General features: G+C 38.1%; 1 protein-coding gene across 3 annotated transcripts in view; it reads right to left on the minus strand.

The window, feature by feature from the left end:
• Window positions 1-2,141: 2,141 nt before the first annotated feature.
• The window catches only part of PRCP (prolylcarboxypeptidase), a 71,115-nt gene continuing 53,968 nt past the window's right edge, over window positions 2,142-19,288 (minus strand). For all 3 annotated transcript variants that reach the window (XM_025894443.1, XM_073879790.1, XM_025894444.2), the window contains exons 8-10: window positions 14,294-14,458; window positions 13,369-13,556; window positions 2,142-2,894 (exon numbers count right to left, since the gene is read on the minus strand). In XM_025894443.1, the coding sequence (XP_025750228.1) occupies window positions 2,678-2,894; window positions 13,369-13,556; window positions 14,294-14,458 (570 nt within the window). In that variant the 3' untranslated portion in view covers window positions 2,142-2,677. The remainder of the gene's footprint in view (window positions 2,895-13,368; window positions 13,557-14,293; window positions 14,459-19,288) is intronic.

Consider the following 19,288-nt stretch of genomic DNA (forward strand, 5'->3'; position numbering starts at 1 on the left):
CAACTTCCCAGGGTCCACCCCCACAACATATTACAAACTCTGGGGTGAGGCTCAGCATTCAGTGTTTTAACAAGCCCTTTAGGTAACTCTGTATATAGAGTTTAACAAGCCCTCTGTAACTCTGTATATAAAATGTAGGTATACATTTTATACTGCTGGCCAAATTATAAAAATCTCACCCATAGGCTGGTGACCTCTGTTGAAAGTGAGGTGAAACAGAAAGTAGCAGTCTTGACTTTTCATAAGTCATGAAGACTTTCTAGACCCTCGTTCCACTCCCTCACAATTCCTAGTTTTATTCAAATCCTGGAGCTATTCCTGCAAAGTTTCAATAAATTCCCTCTTTTGCTTAAGCTGGTTTGGTGAGGTTTTGTTGCTTATCCAAACAGACTATTTCACTATATCAATTTAAAAAACAACAGCAAAACAAAACAAAACCTGGATTCAAGGCCTGGTTCTACCAGAAATAAGCTGTGACAAGTCCTGTCTCTCCGGGCCACAATGCCATCACCTATGAATGATGGGTTTGGACCGGATGACAGCTGAGTGCCCTCGCCTTCTAATATACTAGACCAGACATTGATTCCTCTGGGTAATCTCTTGATCCTACAGATCCCTTAAGAAAGATTCCTGTTTCTTTAGTTCTATCTATTGACTCCAGGTAGTTAAAGTAACAAAAATAGAAATAAAAACACCCCAATTCTTTAGGTTTCTCTTTCCATGTCTTTCAAAAGCATCATCTACTGATGAGAGAAATGCTTTAAATAAGGCTTATTTCTTGTTCCAATTCTTTTTCAACTTAAAAATTAAATTCTAGCATAATTAGGTTAACTTAAGTTTGCTTTCTGTAATGAAACTATATATTGAAAAACATGTACATATGTTTTTCCAAATTATACTTGCATAAAAATATAGCAATTTTTGGCAATATGCCTCTTCACAAAAATGTAACTCATCCAAACAATATTACATCAAATGGCAAAATATTTTAAATATTTTAAACAAGTATAAGGTTTCAAGAAAAATATCACAAAATCAATACTACCTAAAATAAATAGTAGGCATCTCCTCTACTAAGCCCTTAAACCCAGCATTATATGACTTCTTAGTTGATACAGAATAAAAACTAGTATTGTTTTGACCCTTAAATTCTCACTCCAGCAGACTTTTCTTAGATGCAGAAACAAAAATAGTGACCAAATGCTTTGATGGACAACTCATTACAATGAGAACTGAAGGCTTCCAAAACCAGACAAAGATTTTTTCTCTATCTCCCAGATGCTGGGAAAGTAGAGAAATATTTCAGTTTCCCACCCAAGAATGCACTCTATATCTACACTCTAAAAAAAATAAGTGCTTTAGAAATGACTGAGCTCAAGGTACAGTTTTTGAAAAGCAGAAAATGTCCCAAGGCAGGGTGAAGAAAATAAAAAGAAACAAGGGGGAAGAAATCTTTCAACAGAGTAGAAACTGTTAGTCTCTCTCTGTGTTCCTGAAAGGTTTTGATCCAACCCTATTTGTTATCCTAGAAAAGCTCTTCTGAAGAAAGGTCTCAGTGTAAGAACTGCTTGAAAGAAGCCAACCCCTTGGAAATAGGAATGGCTCGGCTATTTATTAATGTCAAATATGCTGCCTGCATGAATTAGTCAGCTTGTCTTTTGGAAGCCATACAGAAAAGTTCTCGTGCACCTGCCTCTTAGCTCCCTGACACTTCTGACTTTAATGACAGCAGTAACAACCACCAGAAAATAAAATTTAAAAAACAAAATGCTGAATATAACTACATTCTATCTTCTAAATAGTTGATTCATCAATTTTTAAAGGCTTCTCACTGAAGTATCGTCAGTGACTGCAGTATATAAAAGCTTGCTCAGATGTAAAAGCAAAAGCAAAACAGAGTCATTCTCCTAAATTGGCAAAATGTAACCAAATTACCACAAAACTGACCTGAGCAACAAAGAGAAATGGAGCAGAAAAAGGCCAGATTTCTTACTGGCAGTACCACAGTGGCAAATATCCCAGAACAGAGAAAAGCTGCCAAATAGAAGAGAGAAAATTAAAGGACTTTCCAAAAGCAGCCAAGCCCAGTGTATACAGCATTCCCAACAGCTGGAGTGAGCTTCAGAAGCAACACACAGGTATAAGGTCCAGCCTTACTCTTTATTTATAGCACAGTTCAAAGTCATTGAATCAAGTACAAAAGAAACGGCTTCCATTTCCTGGATTGGCATCGGACATCCTTCCTACCAGCTGCAATTACATCATTTTTATCTATTTTCTGTGTTTCTTTTTTTGGGGGGGGAGGGATGGGGAGTGACAAATGAACCAAAGAGACTTTAATCTCAAAACCAAGAGAAAGCCCTGCTTGCAGAGAAACAAAAGAAGTGACTCTCCCTCTTGTGAAAGGCAGTCAGGAACTCTGCTCCAGTTATGAGGGCCACTGATGGTGTAGGAAAGCTGTCACAAAGAGATTCTTCCTGGAGGTGGCGTGAAGATGGCGAGGACCCGGGATGTGGGATGTCTGCCGTCACCACCATCACCCTCTCTTCTATCTCAACCTTCGCCCCACCAAATCTAATGACAAACAAGGAAAAGTAATTACATGTAGAAAACCAAAGTGAATGGGAACATGGGTAGAATGAACATAAAAGAAGAAACTGAAAATGATCAAAACTGCTCAGTGCTTCTTTCTCTGATTGGCATAGAAATCTCTGATCCACTGCTTCATGTGTCTAACTTCCAAGGAGCGGGCTAATAGCACAGTCGTGGGATCAAAGGCATTTCTGGCTCGGAGATCTAGATGATGGGCCCCTTCTGGGATGGTGATTGCAACCAAGGTGTCTGTGATATCCTTGGTTACTCCACCTCCTGACCAGGGGTCTAGTTCACCATTGCTAAGTGAGGGAAAGAAGAAAAAATAAGATGGTTAGTTTTTCATAACTACGCCCAGATAAGATAGAAGAAACCTATTATATGCATAACACCTAAAATTACAAGTTCATAACCTGGGGTATTTGATATGAGGATCTAATCTGCCATATAAAAAGCTACTTCATGCTGGAGTTTTATAACATTTCTGCAACCAGGTGCAAGAAACAGAATCAGAGAAGGCTGAAGGTGGTGCTCCATGAATCAACCCAGATTACACTAGGACTTGGAATTCAGAAGGCTGAATTTCAATCCCAGCTTCATCACTCAAAAACTAGATGACACACAAGCTACCCGGCTCCGTTTCCTCATCTGTAAAATAGAGATAATAAGGCCGACCTCCTAAGGTTGTTATAAAGGTTAAACCAGACGGTAGATATGGATGTACTGAATAAGCACAAGTGTCAGGCACAGAGGAGTCCTTCAATTAATACCAGTTTCCTTCTTTTCCAGGACCCAACTACCAGAGTGATTAAAACAAAACAAAACAAAGAAACTTCCCATATTTAAAAATGCTACTTATCTCAGCTTTAAAAAAAAAACTGTTTTTTTTTTTTAAGATTTTATTTATTTATTTGAGAGGGAGAGAGAGCAGGAGGGAGAGTGAGCAAGAGAGAGGAGCAGAGGAAGAGGGAGAAGCAGGGTCCACACTGAGCAAGGAACCCAACATGGGGCTCAGTCCCAGGACCTGGGGATCATGACCTGAGCCAAGAGGCAGACGCTTAACCAACTGAGCCACCGAGACACCGTTTTTCTTTTTAAATAATACTTTCCTCTTAGTACAGTACTTTGGGAAATAGGATGGTAGAACTGAAAAAATTCCCCTGGATCTGGAATCAGAAACTCTGGGCATTACTCAAAGATCTTCATTTTATATTAGCTTTTTTTTGTTGTTGTTGTTTATTTTTTTATTATGTTATGTTAATCACCATACATTGCATCATTAGTTTTTGATGTAGTGTTCCATGATTCATTGTTTGCGTATCAAACCCAATGCTCCATGCAGAACGTGCCCTCTTTAATACCCATCACCAGGCTGACCCATCCTCCCACCGTTAAAGAAATGGTATTTTATTAGTCTTGGCTGGTTCACACAACATTTCAGAATGATGTAAACAGAATCAGTCATTAAAACTGGCTATTTAGTTTAGCTGAGTAAAAACCCAATACTCCACTGATAGCATTCTTAACAATATTGTTAACAGCTTTGTTAAGATATAATTCCTCTATCACAAAAATCACCTATATAAAATGTACAATTCAATGGTTTTTAATATGTTCAGAGTTTACAACCATCACCACAATCAATTTTAGAAAATTTCATCACCTCAAAACAAAACCCATACTCATGGCAGTTAATTCCTATTCCCCTCTCCCATACCTCCTCACTCTCAGCCCCAGACAACCACTAATCAACTTTCTACCCCTATACATTTGCCTTTACATTTACATTTCATATAAATGGAATTATATAATATGTAGTCTTTTGTGATTGACATTTCACTTTGGCATAATGTTTTCAAGTTTCATTTATGTTGTAGCATGTATCAGTACATTATTCCTTTTTAATGCCAAGTAATATTCCATTGTATGGATATATCACATTTTATTTATCTACTCATCAGATGCACATGCGTATTGTTTCCACTTTTTGGCTATTATGAACAACATTGCTTCTCTGAACATTTGTGTACAAGTTTTTGCGTGGGTGCAGGCTTTCATGTCTCTTGGGTATATACCTAAGAATGGAGTTTCTGGGATATATGGTGACTTAACCTTTTAATGTACTGTCAAACTTTTTCCAAAGTAGCCACACTATTTTACATTCCCACTAGCAACATATTGTTTCAGGATTTCTTTTCTTTTAGTGCCCATGGTTCTTGGTCACACCACTTCAAAGAATGAAGAGGTAGACCCGATAAACAGTGGTGGGCAACAAAGCAAAGTTTATTGATAGCACAAAGCTCCCAAAGAAGGAGAGCACCTGAGAGGGTTGCCCTCAGAGTTTCTAAGTCCAGGCATTTTTATGAGATTTCTGGCAGGTTGTTTAATCTGATTAACCCTCCAGGCACCTGTCACCCTATCAAGTTTTTGTCCACGCACTCATCTACCTATCAGGTAGTTGTTCACGTGGGAAAGGGTGGAGGACTCCTTCCAGAGTGGTGTTTCCAAGCCTTGGGGATCAAGAGGACTGCAGCCGCCACCGCCCTAAGGCATGCTGGTCAGTCGCAGGCCACCAGATCAAGCTCTCTGCTTAAATATCATAAATATCATAAGAACTCAGAACCCTGAGATTGTAATCTGAACTGAAGGTAGACACTTAACCAACCTGAGCCACCCAGGCGCCCAAAAAAATGTTTTGGCAGCGGCGGGATTCAAACCCACCTCCCCAGAGAGACCGGAGCCTTAATCCAGTGCCTTAGACCACTCAGTCACGCTACATACCATCTGAGCACCCTGAACCAAGAGCAGTTTCCTCCTAGAACAGGGCCGCCCTTTCCCCTGCCTATCTTTCTTCCGACTATCCTCCATTAATATAAAGATGCCAATTTCTCTATATCCTTGCCAATACCTATTATCTTTTTGATTATAGCCATCCTATGTGGGTGTGAAATGGAATTTCACTGTGGTTTTGATTTGAATTTCCCAAATGACTGATGGTATTGAGCATTTTTTAATGTGCTGAATGGCCAGGTGTCTATCTTCTTTGAAAAAATATCTATTCAGACCCTTGACTGTTTTTAAATTGAGTTATCAATTAAAATCATTTGATCTATTTTGAGTTAATTTTTTTGTATGGTTATGAAATAGGGACCCAACTTCTTTCTTTGGCTTGTGAATATCCTTTTTCCCAGCATCATTTCTGGTAAAAAAAAAAAAAAAAAAAACAACTATTCTTTCCCCAATAAATTGTCTTGGCCCTTATCGAAAATCAGTTAACCATACACATAATAAGGGTTGATTTCCGGACTATCAATTCTCTTTGAAAGATCTGTATGTCTTTCTTTATGACTGTATAATAATGTATTGATTATGGTAGCTTTATAATAAGTTTGAAACGAGGAAGTATGAGTACTTCAAATTTGTTCTTCCTTTTTAAGATTGTTTTGGCTATTCTGGGTCCCCTATATTTTTATATTAATTTTAAGATCATTCTGTCAATTTATGTGAAAAAACCAACTGAGATTTTGATAGAGATTGGACTGAATTTGTAGATCAATTTGTGGATATTAACACCTTACCAATATTACCTCTTCCACAAGAACATGAGATGCCTTTCCATTTATTTAGATCTTTAATTTCTTCCAAGAGTGTTTTGTAGTTTTCAGTGTATAAGTCTTATACTTCTTTTGTTAAACTTATTCCTAAGCATTTTATTCTTGATGCTATTGTAAATCAAATTGCTCCCTAGCATATTAACTCCACACCTGCATAGAGTGGTTTAGAGTTTACAAAGCCTTTCACATTTGACTATTATAACAACTATGTGAGGTTTAATTACAACTCTTTTATAGATGAGAAAACTAGTGTCCAGAGAAATGAAAAGACTTATTCAAATCATTCAGCTAGAAATGGCAAATCTGAGATACAAACTCAGGCCTTGTAACCCCAGTCTGATGCTCACTCTTATACTACATTGCATTTCATGGATACAGGTAGGAAATGAACAGCACATATCCTCTTGACTTGTGTGGTGCAGAGTAAGAAGAGCATGAGCTTTGGGATTAGACACACCTGGGTTCCATTTCTAGGTCTGCTTCTCTGCTTCCTAATCTCATGGAAGTTTAGATTCCTCAAAATAAAATAAAGACAGAAATTCCTGGATTTAAGATCACTTTTCCCTGGTACTGCACTTCTTGGTATATCTTTATCTACATATCACTTGATTTCACTTACAGAACATTTTTATGTACATTCTGACATTTGTCTCATGTACATCCCATTTTGCTGATACAAAGCCTGAAATAACAAATCTTTAGGGTCACATTATCAGATATATGAAATGGTTCCCATAATCTACCTAATCGTTTTTTTTTTCATTTTTAAAAGTCTCATCTTTAAGTACAATCTATACACAGATGACTATCAAATAATATCTTTAGCGAGGACCTTTCCCCTAAACTTCAAAAGCAAAATTCAACTGCCTACTTAACATTTTTACATGGAAATCTAATTAGACATCTCAAACTTACCAGGTCCAAAACAGAGCTCTTAATACTCCCAGCTCCCAACCAGCCCTCTCACTATCTTCCCAATCTTTGTTAAAAGCAACCCTATCCTTCTAGTTGGTTAGGCCAAAAAGTCTGACGTCACTCTTTAACCTTCTCTTTCTTTCATGCCCAGTGGGTCAACAATTCCTGTCAGTTTTATCTTCAAAAATATATCTAGAATTTCAACACTTCTCACCGCCCCCACTGCCACCACTCTGACCGAAATCACCATTATCTCTAGCCTAAATAGTGTTTTAAATGATCCTCCAGCTTTTATTCTTATCTCCCTGCTTAGAGCAGTCAATTTGATCCGGTTAAAACCTGAATTAGATTATGTCACTTCGCTGCTCAAAACACTGAGTTTTCCCATTTCACTCAAGACTAAAAACCAAAATCTGTACTAGGATCTACAAGGCTCTACATGATCTGGGCCCTCTGTGGCCTCTGATTTTCTCTCCTGCTACTCTCTCCCTCATTAGTTCCACTCCAGCCACACTGACCTCCTTACTATACCTGGAAGAGAACATTGTAAGACATTTACCTCTCAAGGCCTTTGCCCTTGCTTACTCCTCAGTTTGGAGTGTTCTTACCCCACCAACCCCAACTTCCACTAGTTCATTTTTCAAAAGTTCCCCCTTGGTGAGGTCTTCCTTGGTAACTCTCATCTAAAATTGCAAACCTTGTGGCGCCAGGCTGGCTCAGTTGGAAAAGCATGTGACTCTTGATCTCAGAGCCATGGGTTCGAGCCCTACATTCACTGTAGAGATTACTTAAGTAAATAAAAGAAATAAAATAAAATAAAATTGCAAACCTTTTCCCTCCTCCAGACATTTCATAGCCTCTCCCCTGGTTTATTTTTCCTCCTTAGCACTTAGTTCCTTCTAACGTATTTATAGGTACAATCTTTACCTATCTCTCCAACTAGAACTCCAGGAGGGCAGGGATTTTGTCTCTTTTGTTTATTACTATATCCTCAGTGCCTAGAACCAGGCCTGGCCCACGGTAGGAGCCAAATATTTATTGAATGAATGAAAAAAAAAAAAGTAAGTGTCTAGTTGTCTGCGGCCTTGTACTAAATGCCCTACAAAGATATCTATAAATGTATGTATGCAAGTTCAGGAACATGAAATCACTTCAGTACTTTTTACATGGGAAACCAGAGTTAATATAAGTGATTAATATAAATATAGAGAGACTGACCTTCACCTGTGTGTAGTAGTGGCAAGAACAATTAACTAAGAAGATCTAAGTTTTATACCCTTACCAGCTCATGACCATGGGTAAGTCATCTAACCTCTGTGAACCTTAATTCCTACATGTATTACAAAAAAATACATTTTATTTTTTTAAAGATTTTTTTTATTTTAGAGAGAAAGAGAAAGAGAGAGGGAGAGGAAGAGGGAAAGCAGCAGGGAAGGGCAGAGGGAGAGAATCTCCAGCTGACTCCCCCCTCAGCCCAGAGCCTGTGATGGGGCTCAATCCCTTGACCCAGGAGATCATGACCTGAGTCGAAACCAAGAGTCAGACACTTAACCAGCTGAGCCACCCAGGCACCCCCCAAAAAAATTTTTTTAAAGAAAAGATAATGTCCCTCCCTCACAGAAATACTGTGAGGTTCAAGTTAAATAATAATGTAACAGTAAGGTATAAACTATAAAATAATACACATACAGTATTATTATAATTATTATTATCATATTCTGTAAGCATGAAAAGTTAATACTTCTGAGAAGTAAATGAATCATGAAAAAGGATGTGAAAGCATGTCTCACAGAAATCTGGCCAGAAAAGTAATGTGATCAACTTTTTCCAGGTAAATGTACAAACAAAATGAGAAAATAAGCACGTAGGTACATTGTGTGTGTGTGTGTGTGTGTGTGTATTTGAAATACAATTTTAAGCTCCCTGTTCTAGGGGCGACTGGGTGGTTCAGTCAGGTTAGTGTCCGACTCTTGGTTTCAGCTCAGGTCATGATCTAATGGGTCATGGAATCAAGCCCACCATGGGCTCCATGCTCAGAAGAAAGTATGCTTGAAGATTCTCTCCCTCTGCCCCTCCCCCAACTCATACGCTCACTCTCTCTCTCTCAAATAAATAAATCTTAAAAAAAAAAAGTGTTCTATTCTTACCACACCTCTCTTTAGAAACAAAATTAATTCAATTGCAACTTAATAACACCATTCTTGGGAGGAAAAAAAAAAATCACTCCAAAAATGTAGATTTCTGATTTTGTTAAAAATAAAAAGAATAACTCACATGCAAAATAGCAGCCTTAGTTTTCAACTACCAGATAAATTCTTAAAATAAACTACACAAGGGGCTAGATTCTCTTAAGTGAACAAATAGCCTTTATCATTATTCCAATTTGACAGGACCAACCCAGATAGGAAAATCTCCATTATTTGCAAAACAAAAAAGCCATCCCAACAGCCACATAATAAGCAAACTGCATTTGATTTAAAAGGTCATCTGAATCAGCCCAGTGGCTTAGCAACAGTGTTTGGAGTTGCCGAGAGACCTAAGATGCACATGGACTTGAATTTCTTGGTCCTAGACACGTGAAAGCTAAACCAGCCACTGGGACATTTACCAAAAAAAAAAAAAAAAAAAAAAATACTGGCTTTCATGAGAGAGTCTAGATGCCTGGATAAAATTCCCAACAGCAAGCTTCTAATCACTGGCAACAATTAATTTGCCTGAGAAATGATATTAAACTAACCAGCTCCTCAGGGACTCCCTTTTGGATTTATATTTAAATAACTGAGCATAACCAATTGGGGTTGGGGAAAAATAAATCCTTCTAACAAAACAACTGTGGAATAAAAAAAATTACTGAAATGGAACAATTAATGGCTACTATTTATTAAGTCCTCATTCATTCAACGAATGTTTACCGAGTATGTATGATGCATTCAACAGTGAGCAGACAAAATCTCTGCCCTCATGGTGCTTACTTCCATGATAATCTATTTACTCATTAAAGTAACCCTGTTTCGTAGTCATTTTTACTAACTTAAACAAATTGGCAATTTGCCTAAGGCTATACAGCTAACTTGGTCTCCTTGACTTCAAAGCCCAAGCTTTTAATTTAACTGACAAACTTTCTATCTGATAAATACAGACTGAAATTTCCATTCAGAAAAGCGGTCACAACTGGATTTGTGTGAGATGACCTAAGGAGAGAGGCATGGACATAAAGATACTTTCCACCTGGTTCCTTGGACATTTTCTTACTCATCAACCGAAACCTTTTTCTAGCTGGTAGCCACTAAGTAGACAGAACAGAGACACCTAAGGCTGTTTCTTTACTTTGGGAATGTGTTTTCTTCAGAAAAGCAGGAAAATTTTGAATTTTTTAATAACTTTAAAATTTTTACATTGGATTTCTCACACCTAGCAGCATAAAGATTTCTTTTTTAAAAATAGCCTTGCCACTGCAAAAAGATAAACCAGTATCTTCACATAGTCCTGCCTTTAAACTCTCATATGCCTCTGAAGCCTTTCTAAGCTTTGTATTTCGTTCCTTGTTTTTATCAACACACACATTTCTTGGGCATTCAATATGTGTCAGTCACCACAGTAAGTGTTAAAGGCACAGCTATGATTAAGACAAAGTCTCTTGTCATTGAGAAAGTTTACAATCTCATGGGGCAGAAAGAAACACAAATAGATAATTTCCATACAGAGTGCTAAGTGATATTCACAGGCCTAGGGGAGCTAAGGACTGGGGGAAATCTAACCTTCCTGGAGGACTCAGGGAAGGTTTCTTGGATGCCTGAGTCTTAAGAAAGGAGAAAAAGAGGAAGGGAAAGGACCTGCAAAGACAAATAGTTCCCTGTGCTAGGACATAAGTACAAGGCAGAGAGTGTATTTCCATTTATTCATTCAACAAATATTTTTTGAGCACATGTATTTGTCAAATCTGGGCCAAATACTTCCTTGGGTTAACTCCTTTTTTTTTGTTTTTTTTGTTTTTAACATTTTTATTTATTTATTTATTTGACAGAGAGACACACAGCGAGAAAGGGAACACAAGCAGGGGGAGGGGCAGAGGGAGAATCAGGCTTCCCGCCGAGCAGGGAGCCAGATGTGGGGCTGGATCCCAGGACCCTGGGATCATGACCTGAGCCAAAAGCAGACGTTTAACGACTGAGCCACCCAGGCGCCCCTCCTTGGGTTAACTCTGAAGCACACACAACACTGTGCGGTGAGTGGTATTGTTATTAGCATTTTATAGAAAAAAAGAGTGAGGATCCAAGAGCTTAAGTAATTTTATTTAAAACAGCTCATTAGACCTTTGCACAGTTCTGTTAGAAAGTCCCACCTTAATACGCAGTTAAAGGTTTCTAACAGTTATAATTTCCATTTCTTGGCTTCAGTTCTATTCTCCAAACTTTTCTCACAAAATCTGCCCCCTTCCTCAATGATGATGATGATTTTGATAGCCTAAGCAAAATAATATAAAAGGGCAAACAGATAACTAAAATACGCATCTATAATGGTTGAATCCAATAAAAAAGGCTTTAACCAAAACTCATATATTAAAATATTAAAATCTTCATACAAGGATTTAAAGACTCTACAATTCAACTTGAACTTCAGCTTTAGAAGGTCAAAGCAAGGAAGGATGAGCTTAAAGTACCAGCGTGCTACCGAAATCCATTTAAATACTATATGGAGATAAATTACCAAAGAAAAACAAGAAATTGATAAAGTACTTCCTCTTTTGAGGAACAAAAATGAATCTGGACACCCAAAGCTGTGTTTAAGCCTTTTATAGTCCTCTAGGTCCCTTCATGTTTTCCTGATTTCACACACCCTACTTTGGCACAGTTTCCTTAAATAATCTATACTTACATGGATTTATTTGCTCAACCATCACTTTATAAGGTTGAGCTGAAGAGTACAGTTTGGAAGAATCCTACTGAGAACAAGAAACACAACTTAAAGAAATTAAACGAAAGAATCCTTAAGTTTCCCATTTAAGGGGTGCCTGGGTGGCTCAGTCGTTAAGCGTCTGCCTTCAGCTCAGGTCATGATCCCAGAGTCCTGGGATCGAGCCCCGCATCGGGCTCCCTGCACAGCGGGAAGCCTGCTTCTCCCTCTCCCACTCCCCCTGCTTGTGTTCCCTCTCTTGCTGTCTCTCTCTCTCTCTCTCTGTCAAAATAAATAAATAAATACATAAATCTTTTTAAAAAAAAAGTTTCCCATTTAAATGTTTCACCTTTTATTTGGGGCAGGTACCCTGTTGGGTGAGCAAACAGCATGAATCTAACAAGACAGAGGCTCTTGCAAAGTGGGCAGTGCCACCAACCTAAATCCAGAGAACGATCCTTCAGCTATTGGCCATGTCCAGAAGGCCAAATTTGACTCTCATTTTAAAGAGCTTGTAAAAGAATGACATTTACAGTTTAAATAATGGCTCCAGGCTAAGAAGTATATATGCTATCTCTCTACTATTTCCATGTAGATTTGGGGAAATTTTTTGAGTAATTTGTTGTTATCTTAAGAGCTGACAGCCTAGTGTTCAAACCAAAATATGGAAATTTTAAAGTCACAATCAGATACACATAGGAGTCTACTCAATTAAGTCTGACATGAGCCAATACCAAATACATCCCTTCTAAAGAAGCAGTGTAACACAGAAGAACAAACACAGGTTTTTGTAGTCAGACAGGCCAAGGTTGAAATCTGGCTTTATCACTTAGTAACTACAACAGAGCTAGATGAGGTCTGGCAAGTGGCTGAACACAGTGACCTTCACTTTCCTCCTCAGTAAAAAGGGGACTATAACAACTACTCCACAGGACTGTTGTGAGGATTCAATTAGGCAATTTTTTTAAAGTGCCTCACATAGTGCCTGAAACAGAACAGAGTAGGCACCTCAAAAGTATTTGTTGAATATTAAAAAACCTTTATTAATAACAATAGTAACAACAGTAACACAAACTGAGAGCAGCAGATGATGCTTCATTTTGTGCTAGCGTTTTTTAATAAAATATTTAAATTTTGTTGCTATTATTCTTTTTAAGCCTTCAAGCACATTGGTAATAGAGTATAAAATTGTATCTCTTATGCAGAGTCCTCTGTCTTTCAAGGAAAGACATGATGGATACCACTATTGTATTCTATATTGTTTATTATCAGCATTTTTCTTATTCTGTCTTCTCAGCTATTCTACAAATGTCTCCATCAACCAAAGATTTTCTTTGCATCAGTAAAAACTCACCTAAAAATGATGTTCGTGTGTGAACTGATGTTTTTGCCCCCATACATAGTAATGATCCAGGCAGGCCTCGGTCTTACACCCCACTGTTTAAAACAGTCCTCAGAAAATTCCCTCAAGTTCCATGAGTGAGGTTCAAACATGTCATCAATACCATTAGTACAAAAAGGCATGACCATTTCTGTGCAGGCCTAAAAAAGGAAACCAAAAGGGAATCCAGTAAGAAAATGAGGCACAGGGTTAAATAAATTATCCAAAGTCATACAGCTAGTAGTAGCAAAGCTAGGGTTTGAACTCAGGCAGTCTGACTCCAGAGTACCTGCTCTTTACCTCTGTCATACCACCTCTCATTATTCCTGGAAAGGCTCAGCTGAGAAGTTACACAAATTAGGGCTATATATTCTTCCTTTGAAAACTGCTTTCTTTCACATCTATTATCATAAATAATCATCACAACAACTCTGAAGGGTAAGTATTATTACTAGTCTCATACAGATGAAGGAATGGAGATTCAGGGAGAGTCAAGTTAGACTGCCCTTCTTTTCTGTATCCATAAAATGCTGCCTTTATAGGATTTACCAAGATCTACTGTAATATAAGTATCTTTTTCACTCAGCTATATTTGAAAGAGAGATCATGTCCTATTTATCTTCGTATCTTTGCAGCCTAGAATGTTGTCTGACATGCAGTAAGTACCCAGAATATGTTTGGTGATGATTAAATATAGGACGGAAAGAAGGAAGGAAGGAAGGAAGGAAGGAAGGAAGGAATGAAGGAAGGAACTAACTAACTTATCTATGGTGTCACAGTGTAAGATAATGGGGCCCAGATTTGGATCCAGGTTAGTGACAAAATCTTGTGAACTCTGTTACAGTACAACCGTATCAGTGAAAAGTAAGTTCCACTTGAGCAAATAATACATGCTTACCTGATAGCTCCAACCCTGGGTTCCCAGACTGCTAGTTGTTGTCTCTGATATATTCAAGCAGTTCGCCTGGCCTGAATAATTGTAATAGACATTCAGAGCTTGGAAAATATTCTGCAGAAGCTGTGCATCAGATACACTGGGATTTTTCAAATACTGGCACACTACCTGTCATTTTAAAGAGATGTAAAGGAAGAAGAGTCAGAATATATTTATAAAATCATAGTTTTTAGTGAAAAAAAGAATATGGTTTTGATTTGCCTATAAAACAATCTTAAACATCTAACAGCACTGCTTGACAATTTTTATCTCTTGAGTATAATCCTGTTCATAAATGAATAAACCTTCACTCTGCAAGTATAAAATTTAAATTACTCTCTTAGCTATAGAAATAAACCAAAGTCATTTGCATGGTATGCGAAGTCCTCCACATCTACCACTGTAGCTTCATCCTTTGTTCCAGTCTAGCAAAACCATACTCACCACACCAGGCTCTTTTTCTCCTCTTCGCCTTTACTCACCCTGAAATACCTTTTTCCCACTCTCCCACTCCACTGTCTGGCAAACACTAATTCATTTTATATTATATTTAGCTCAAGTATCACCTCTTCTATAAGGCCATCATTAGCTATGCCCTCAAATTCGGAAGAACTAAATCACTCCCTTCGTGCTTCTACTTATGCCATGTACTTGTTTCTAGCAGAGCCCCTATAACACGGCATGTACTCATTTGATTCCAGAACATCTCACTCAGCACTTAGCAAAGTATCTGACAACTAAATTCATTTTTATGAAACTGCAAATTTATAAAATTTCTCATGGAAAAACGATACCAAGCTCCAACGTCTGTGGTGTGATAAGAAGCATACCAGGCAGCAACCCAGCTTCTAAATATTCCTATCACTAGACTATAATCAGCACCTGAAATTCTAGTATTAAAAATCATAGACAATACTCGGGGTCAGGAGTGAAGGCATGAGTGACTAGACAGGGGCACAGGGAACTTTCAGGGGTAGGGAAATATTCCATATCCTCATAGACAACAAACGGTTATACAACATACAACAAACAGTTCATTGCAATTTGTGCAATTCACTGCATATAAATTTTATCTAAAAAAATCATAAACAAATACTGAATTCTAGATAATGATGATAAAGGTGAAGTGTTCAAGAGAAGTGTACTGATATCTGCAACTTACTTTGAAATGCATTTAAAAAATAAAATGGAATGAAGGATAGAAGGATGGCTAGGCAAATATATATGTGCTAAATCAAATATAGCGAAATACTTTTCTAGAATTTAGGTGGTCTTTTTAATGGGTGTTCACTATCCAATTATTTTGATGTTTCTATATTTGAAATTTTTCACAATAAAATGTTGGGGGAAAATCACAGGCAATGAAATCACAGTGGAAAAACAACAATAGCTACTAATTACTGAGTTCTGGGTTTACAACCATTATATCATACAGTTCTCAAACAATCGTATCAGATATATTATCGTCCACTATTTTACATAGAGAAACTGAATCTTAAGTTAAACCACTTTATTCGAGGACCCTCGCTAGTAAATGTTAAGATCTAGATACAACCCCAGATCTCTCTAGTTATGAAATGCACATCTTATTCATTATGCTGCACAGCCTAGAAAGTATCCCTTGTAAAACTGCAGATAGCCACGATGGCACGGAAACCACATTCATTAAGCTTGCATCCTCTACTAACACCTTGACATGAAGTCAGTGATTGGTCCTTTCTCATTTCATATGGAAAAAATGTATACAGAGAGAGAGAGAGAGAGAGACATCCCGAGAAGAAAAAGCCAAGAAAGAGTCTAGTTACTCTACTTCAGGGAGAGACTCTGGGCAGCAGAAGCCACAAGGCCTGGGCTGGAGACGTGTTCCCACTCAGGAAAGGAGGACACTGAGAAAGGAAGTGAACAGCAGAAAGCAAACCCAGCATCTCATCACAGTTTTGCTTAGGACCAGTTTCCAACAACACCTTTCTTTTTTTTTTTTTTTTTAAAGATTTTATTTATTTATTTGACAGAGAGAGAGATAGCGAGAGAGGGAACACAAGCAGGAGGAGTGGCAGAGGGAGAAGCAGGCCCGCGGAGCAAGGAGCCCGATGCGGGGCTTGATCCCAGGACTCTGGGATCATGACCTGAGCCGAAGGCAAACGCTGAACGACTAAGCCACCCAGGCACCCCTCCAGCAACACCTTTCTGATAAAAATGGAAAACGTGAAAAGGCAGAAGAAATGAATCAGGGAAAATTCAATGTCTCTCCCCAAATGCATTCAGCACAAAAATATTTTTGTAAAATGTTAAATGGTACTTTGTGAAAAAAAGTTTTCATAATCAAATAATTTTTAAGAAATATTATATTGGCAAATGTGAACAGTTTACCTGACTGCAAGGTTCCTCAGGGCCTTTAACATGCTCAATTGTAATGTGGCTTTCCAAAAGGAAGATAGAGTGTGCACTATTCCCACTAAGTTTTGGAAATAACAAGTCAGAAAAGTCAGAAATTAAGATGTCCAAATAACTTGGATATACCTTAAAAAAGTAACAGCAATTAAGGAGGGCACATGTTGTGATGAGCACTGCGTGTTATACACAACTAATGAATCACTGAACACTACATTAAAAACTAATGATGGACTATATGTTGGCTAACTTAACATAAAAAAATTAAAAAATAAAAAATAAATTTAAAAAAGTAACAGTGAGGTCATAAGAATAAGATACACCTGAAAAGGTGTACATAAAGAAACAGAATTGAGCAAACCTATCAAGCCTAAAGGAATAAGAAAATGCAAGCTGAAGAAAAAAGGCAAAACAATGTTTTACTATTCTGACAACTTTCAATTATTCATGGTAGGTCAAAAAATACCTAACATTTGCATAGCACTTTTCTTTTTTTTAAGATTTTATTTATTTATTTGACAGAGAGAGAGATAGCGAGAGCAAGAACACAAGCAGGGGAGTAAGAGGGAGAAAGAAGCTTCCCGTGGAGCAGAGAGCCCGATGTGGGGCTCGATCCCAGGACGCTGGGATCATGACCTGAGTGGAAGGCAGATGCTTAACGACTGAGCCACCCAGGCCGCCCCTGCATAGCACTTCTCTCAGAACATGCTCCTAAGAAATATGCCAATCAGAAACAAAAAAATATGGAAATCAAGAACCAATCACAGAATTTGTTAAACTAATTATTGCCAACAGTTAATCAGCATTCCATCTTGACTGTGGACAATAACAGTGGACTCAGCTCTTTCCAAATGCAGCATAAAACTATGGAATGGACGCATGAGATGCATAGAAGAGCATTAAGTTCAAGCATAGCTCGACAGATGAGGCAGGATGACAATGTAAGCTGGGCAGGAGGAAAAGGGAGTACTGATGAGCAACAATAAACAAGTAGCCTAAAACTCTGGAAAAGAAGAGTAGCAAGTTAAGTGTGACTCACATGCTGGCATCAGATCCCCTCTCAGAGCTAGAACACTGGCCCTCTGTCAGGCAAAGAAAAGGAGTCCCCATGAATAGCCATCTCTGCAAACAGCAGTTACTGTCACTCCTTAAAAGACACAAGCATGGCTGGGGACCGGCACCAGCTGACAATACTTGGATTTCGGCAGCCCCAGTTACACAGAGAGAACATCATGGTCAGAACCTTGGCGTCTAATAGAAATTCCATGTCCAGATTAAGGCCACTCCTGGGTCCACTGTCCTCTGTGCAGTCAGGGCTCCTTTGGAGTACTGGGTCCAGTTCTGAGCACCACACTTTAAGGACAATGACCAGCAGAGAAATCAGGATGGGGAGTTGAGGAAAAGTTGAAGCAATCCTACAATTGCTCATTTGTATAATTTCCAATCTTTCATACTACAAAAGCTAAAATAAATAACTCTGGGGCTAAATCTTTACATATATCCTTAATTGTTTTCTTGAGATAATTAATTCAAAGGAAATAAACATTTTTTTAAAGATTTTATTTATTTATTTGAGAGAGAGAGAGCAGCAGTGAGGAGGGGCAGAGGGAGAGGGAGAAGCAGGCTCCCCACTGAGCAGGGAGCCTGACGTGGGGCTCCATCCCAGGACCCTGGGATCATGACTTGAGCTGAAGGCAGATGCTTAACTGACTGAGCCACCCAGGTGCCCCAGGAAATAAATACTTGTAAGGCCTCTGCTACATCCTGTCAAGCTGCCTTATAGAAAGAAAGTACCAATTCATAATTCTACTGGTACACTAGATAATAGAAGGCCTAAAAGATATCACTTAAATTTTTTTTGTAAAATATTTACAAATTTACTGAAAGAATTTTATTATTTTAGTGCTCTTAAAGTTCCTTTCTAGCTCAAAACTTCTGTGAGTCAAAGCATCATCTTCTAGCATAAAGAACACAATCTCTACATATCTCTATGAACTTTCTTAACAATTATGGTAGTAAGGAACAAATGAAGTTTTCAGAAAAATACTGAAGTTATACTAGCAAAACCTCAGCACTATTTCCATGTTTATTCAAAAAGAGATCTCTTAGTCAGTTAAGTGTCAGACTCCTGATTTCAGCTCAGGTCATGATCTTGGGGTTGTGGGATCGAGCCCTGTGTTGGGCTCCACACTCAGCACAGAGTCTGCTTGTTCCTCTCCCTCTGCTCCTCTCCCCCGACCCTGCTCGCACAAGCACTCTGTCTTTCTCTTTCTCTTCCCCTAGTTCTAAAATAAATAAATAAATAAATAAATAAATATCTTTCAAAAACAAAACACCAACAAAAAAAGAATAAAAGGAGATAATCATCTACTTTCATTAAAGATCCACAGAATGTACAAAACACTTACGTAAATGTTAGGTTGGAACCACATGAAATTGCCATGTTTATATGTCAAACACAGTCAGAGATCAGCTTCTTTGGTTCAACCTCATCTAATATCCACTTCACCTTAAGTCTGATAATTTGCAGTTATTAGCCAATTGATGACTACAAGCACTTGGCCTACT

Source organism: Callorhinus ursinus, unplaced genomic scaffold (assembly GCF_003265705.2).
Source record: "Callorhinus ursinus isolate GAN/ISIS: 27379988/994484 unplaced genomic scaffold, GSC_fseal_2.0 scaffold35, whole genome shotgun sequence".
NCBI classification, from domain to species: Eukaryota; Metazoa; Chordata; class Mammalia; order Carnivora; family Otariidae; genus Callorhinus; species Callorhinus ursinus.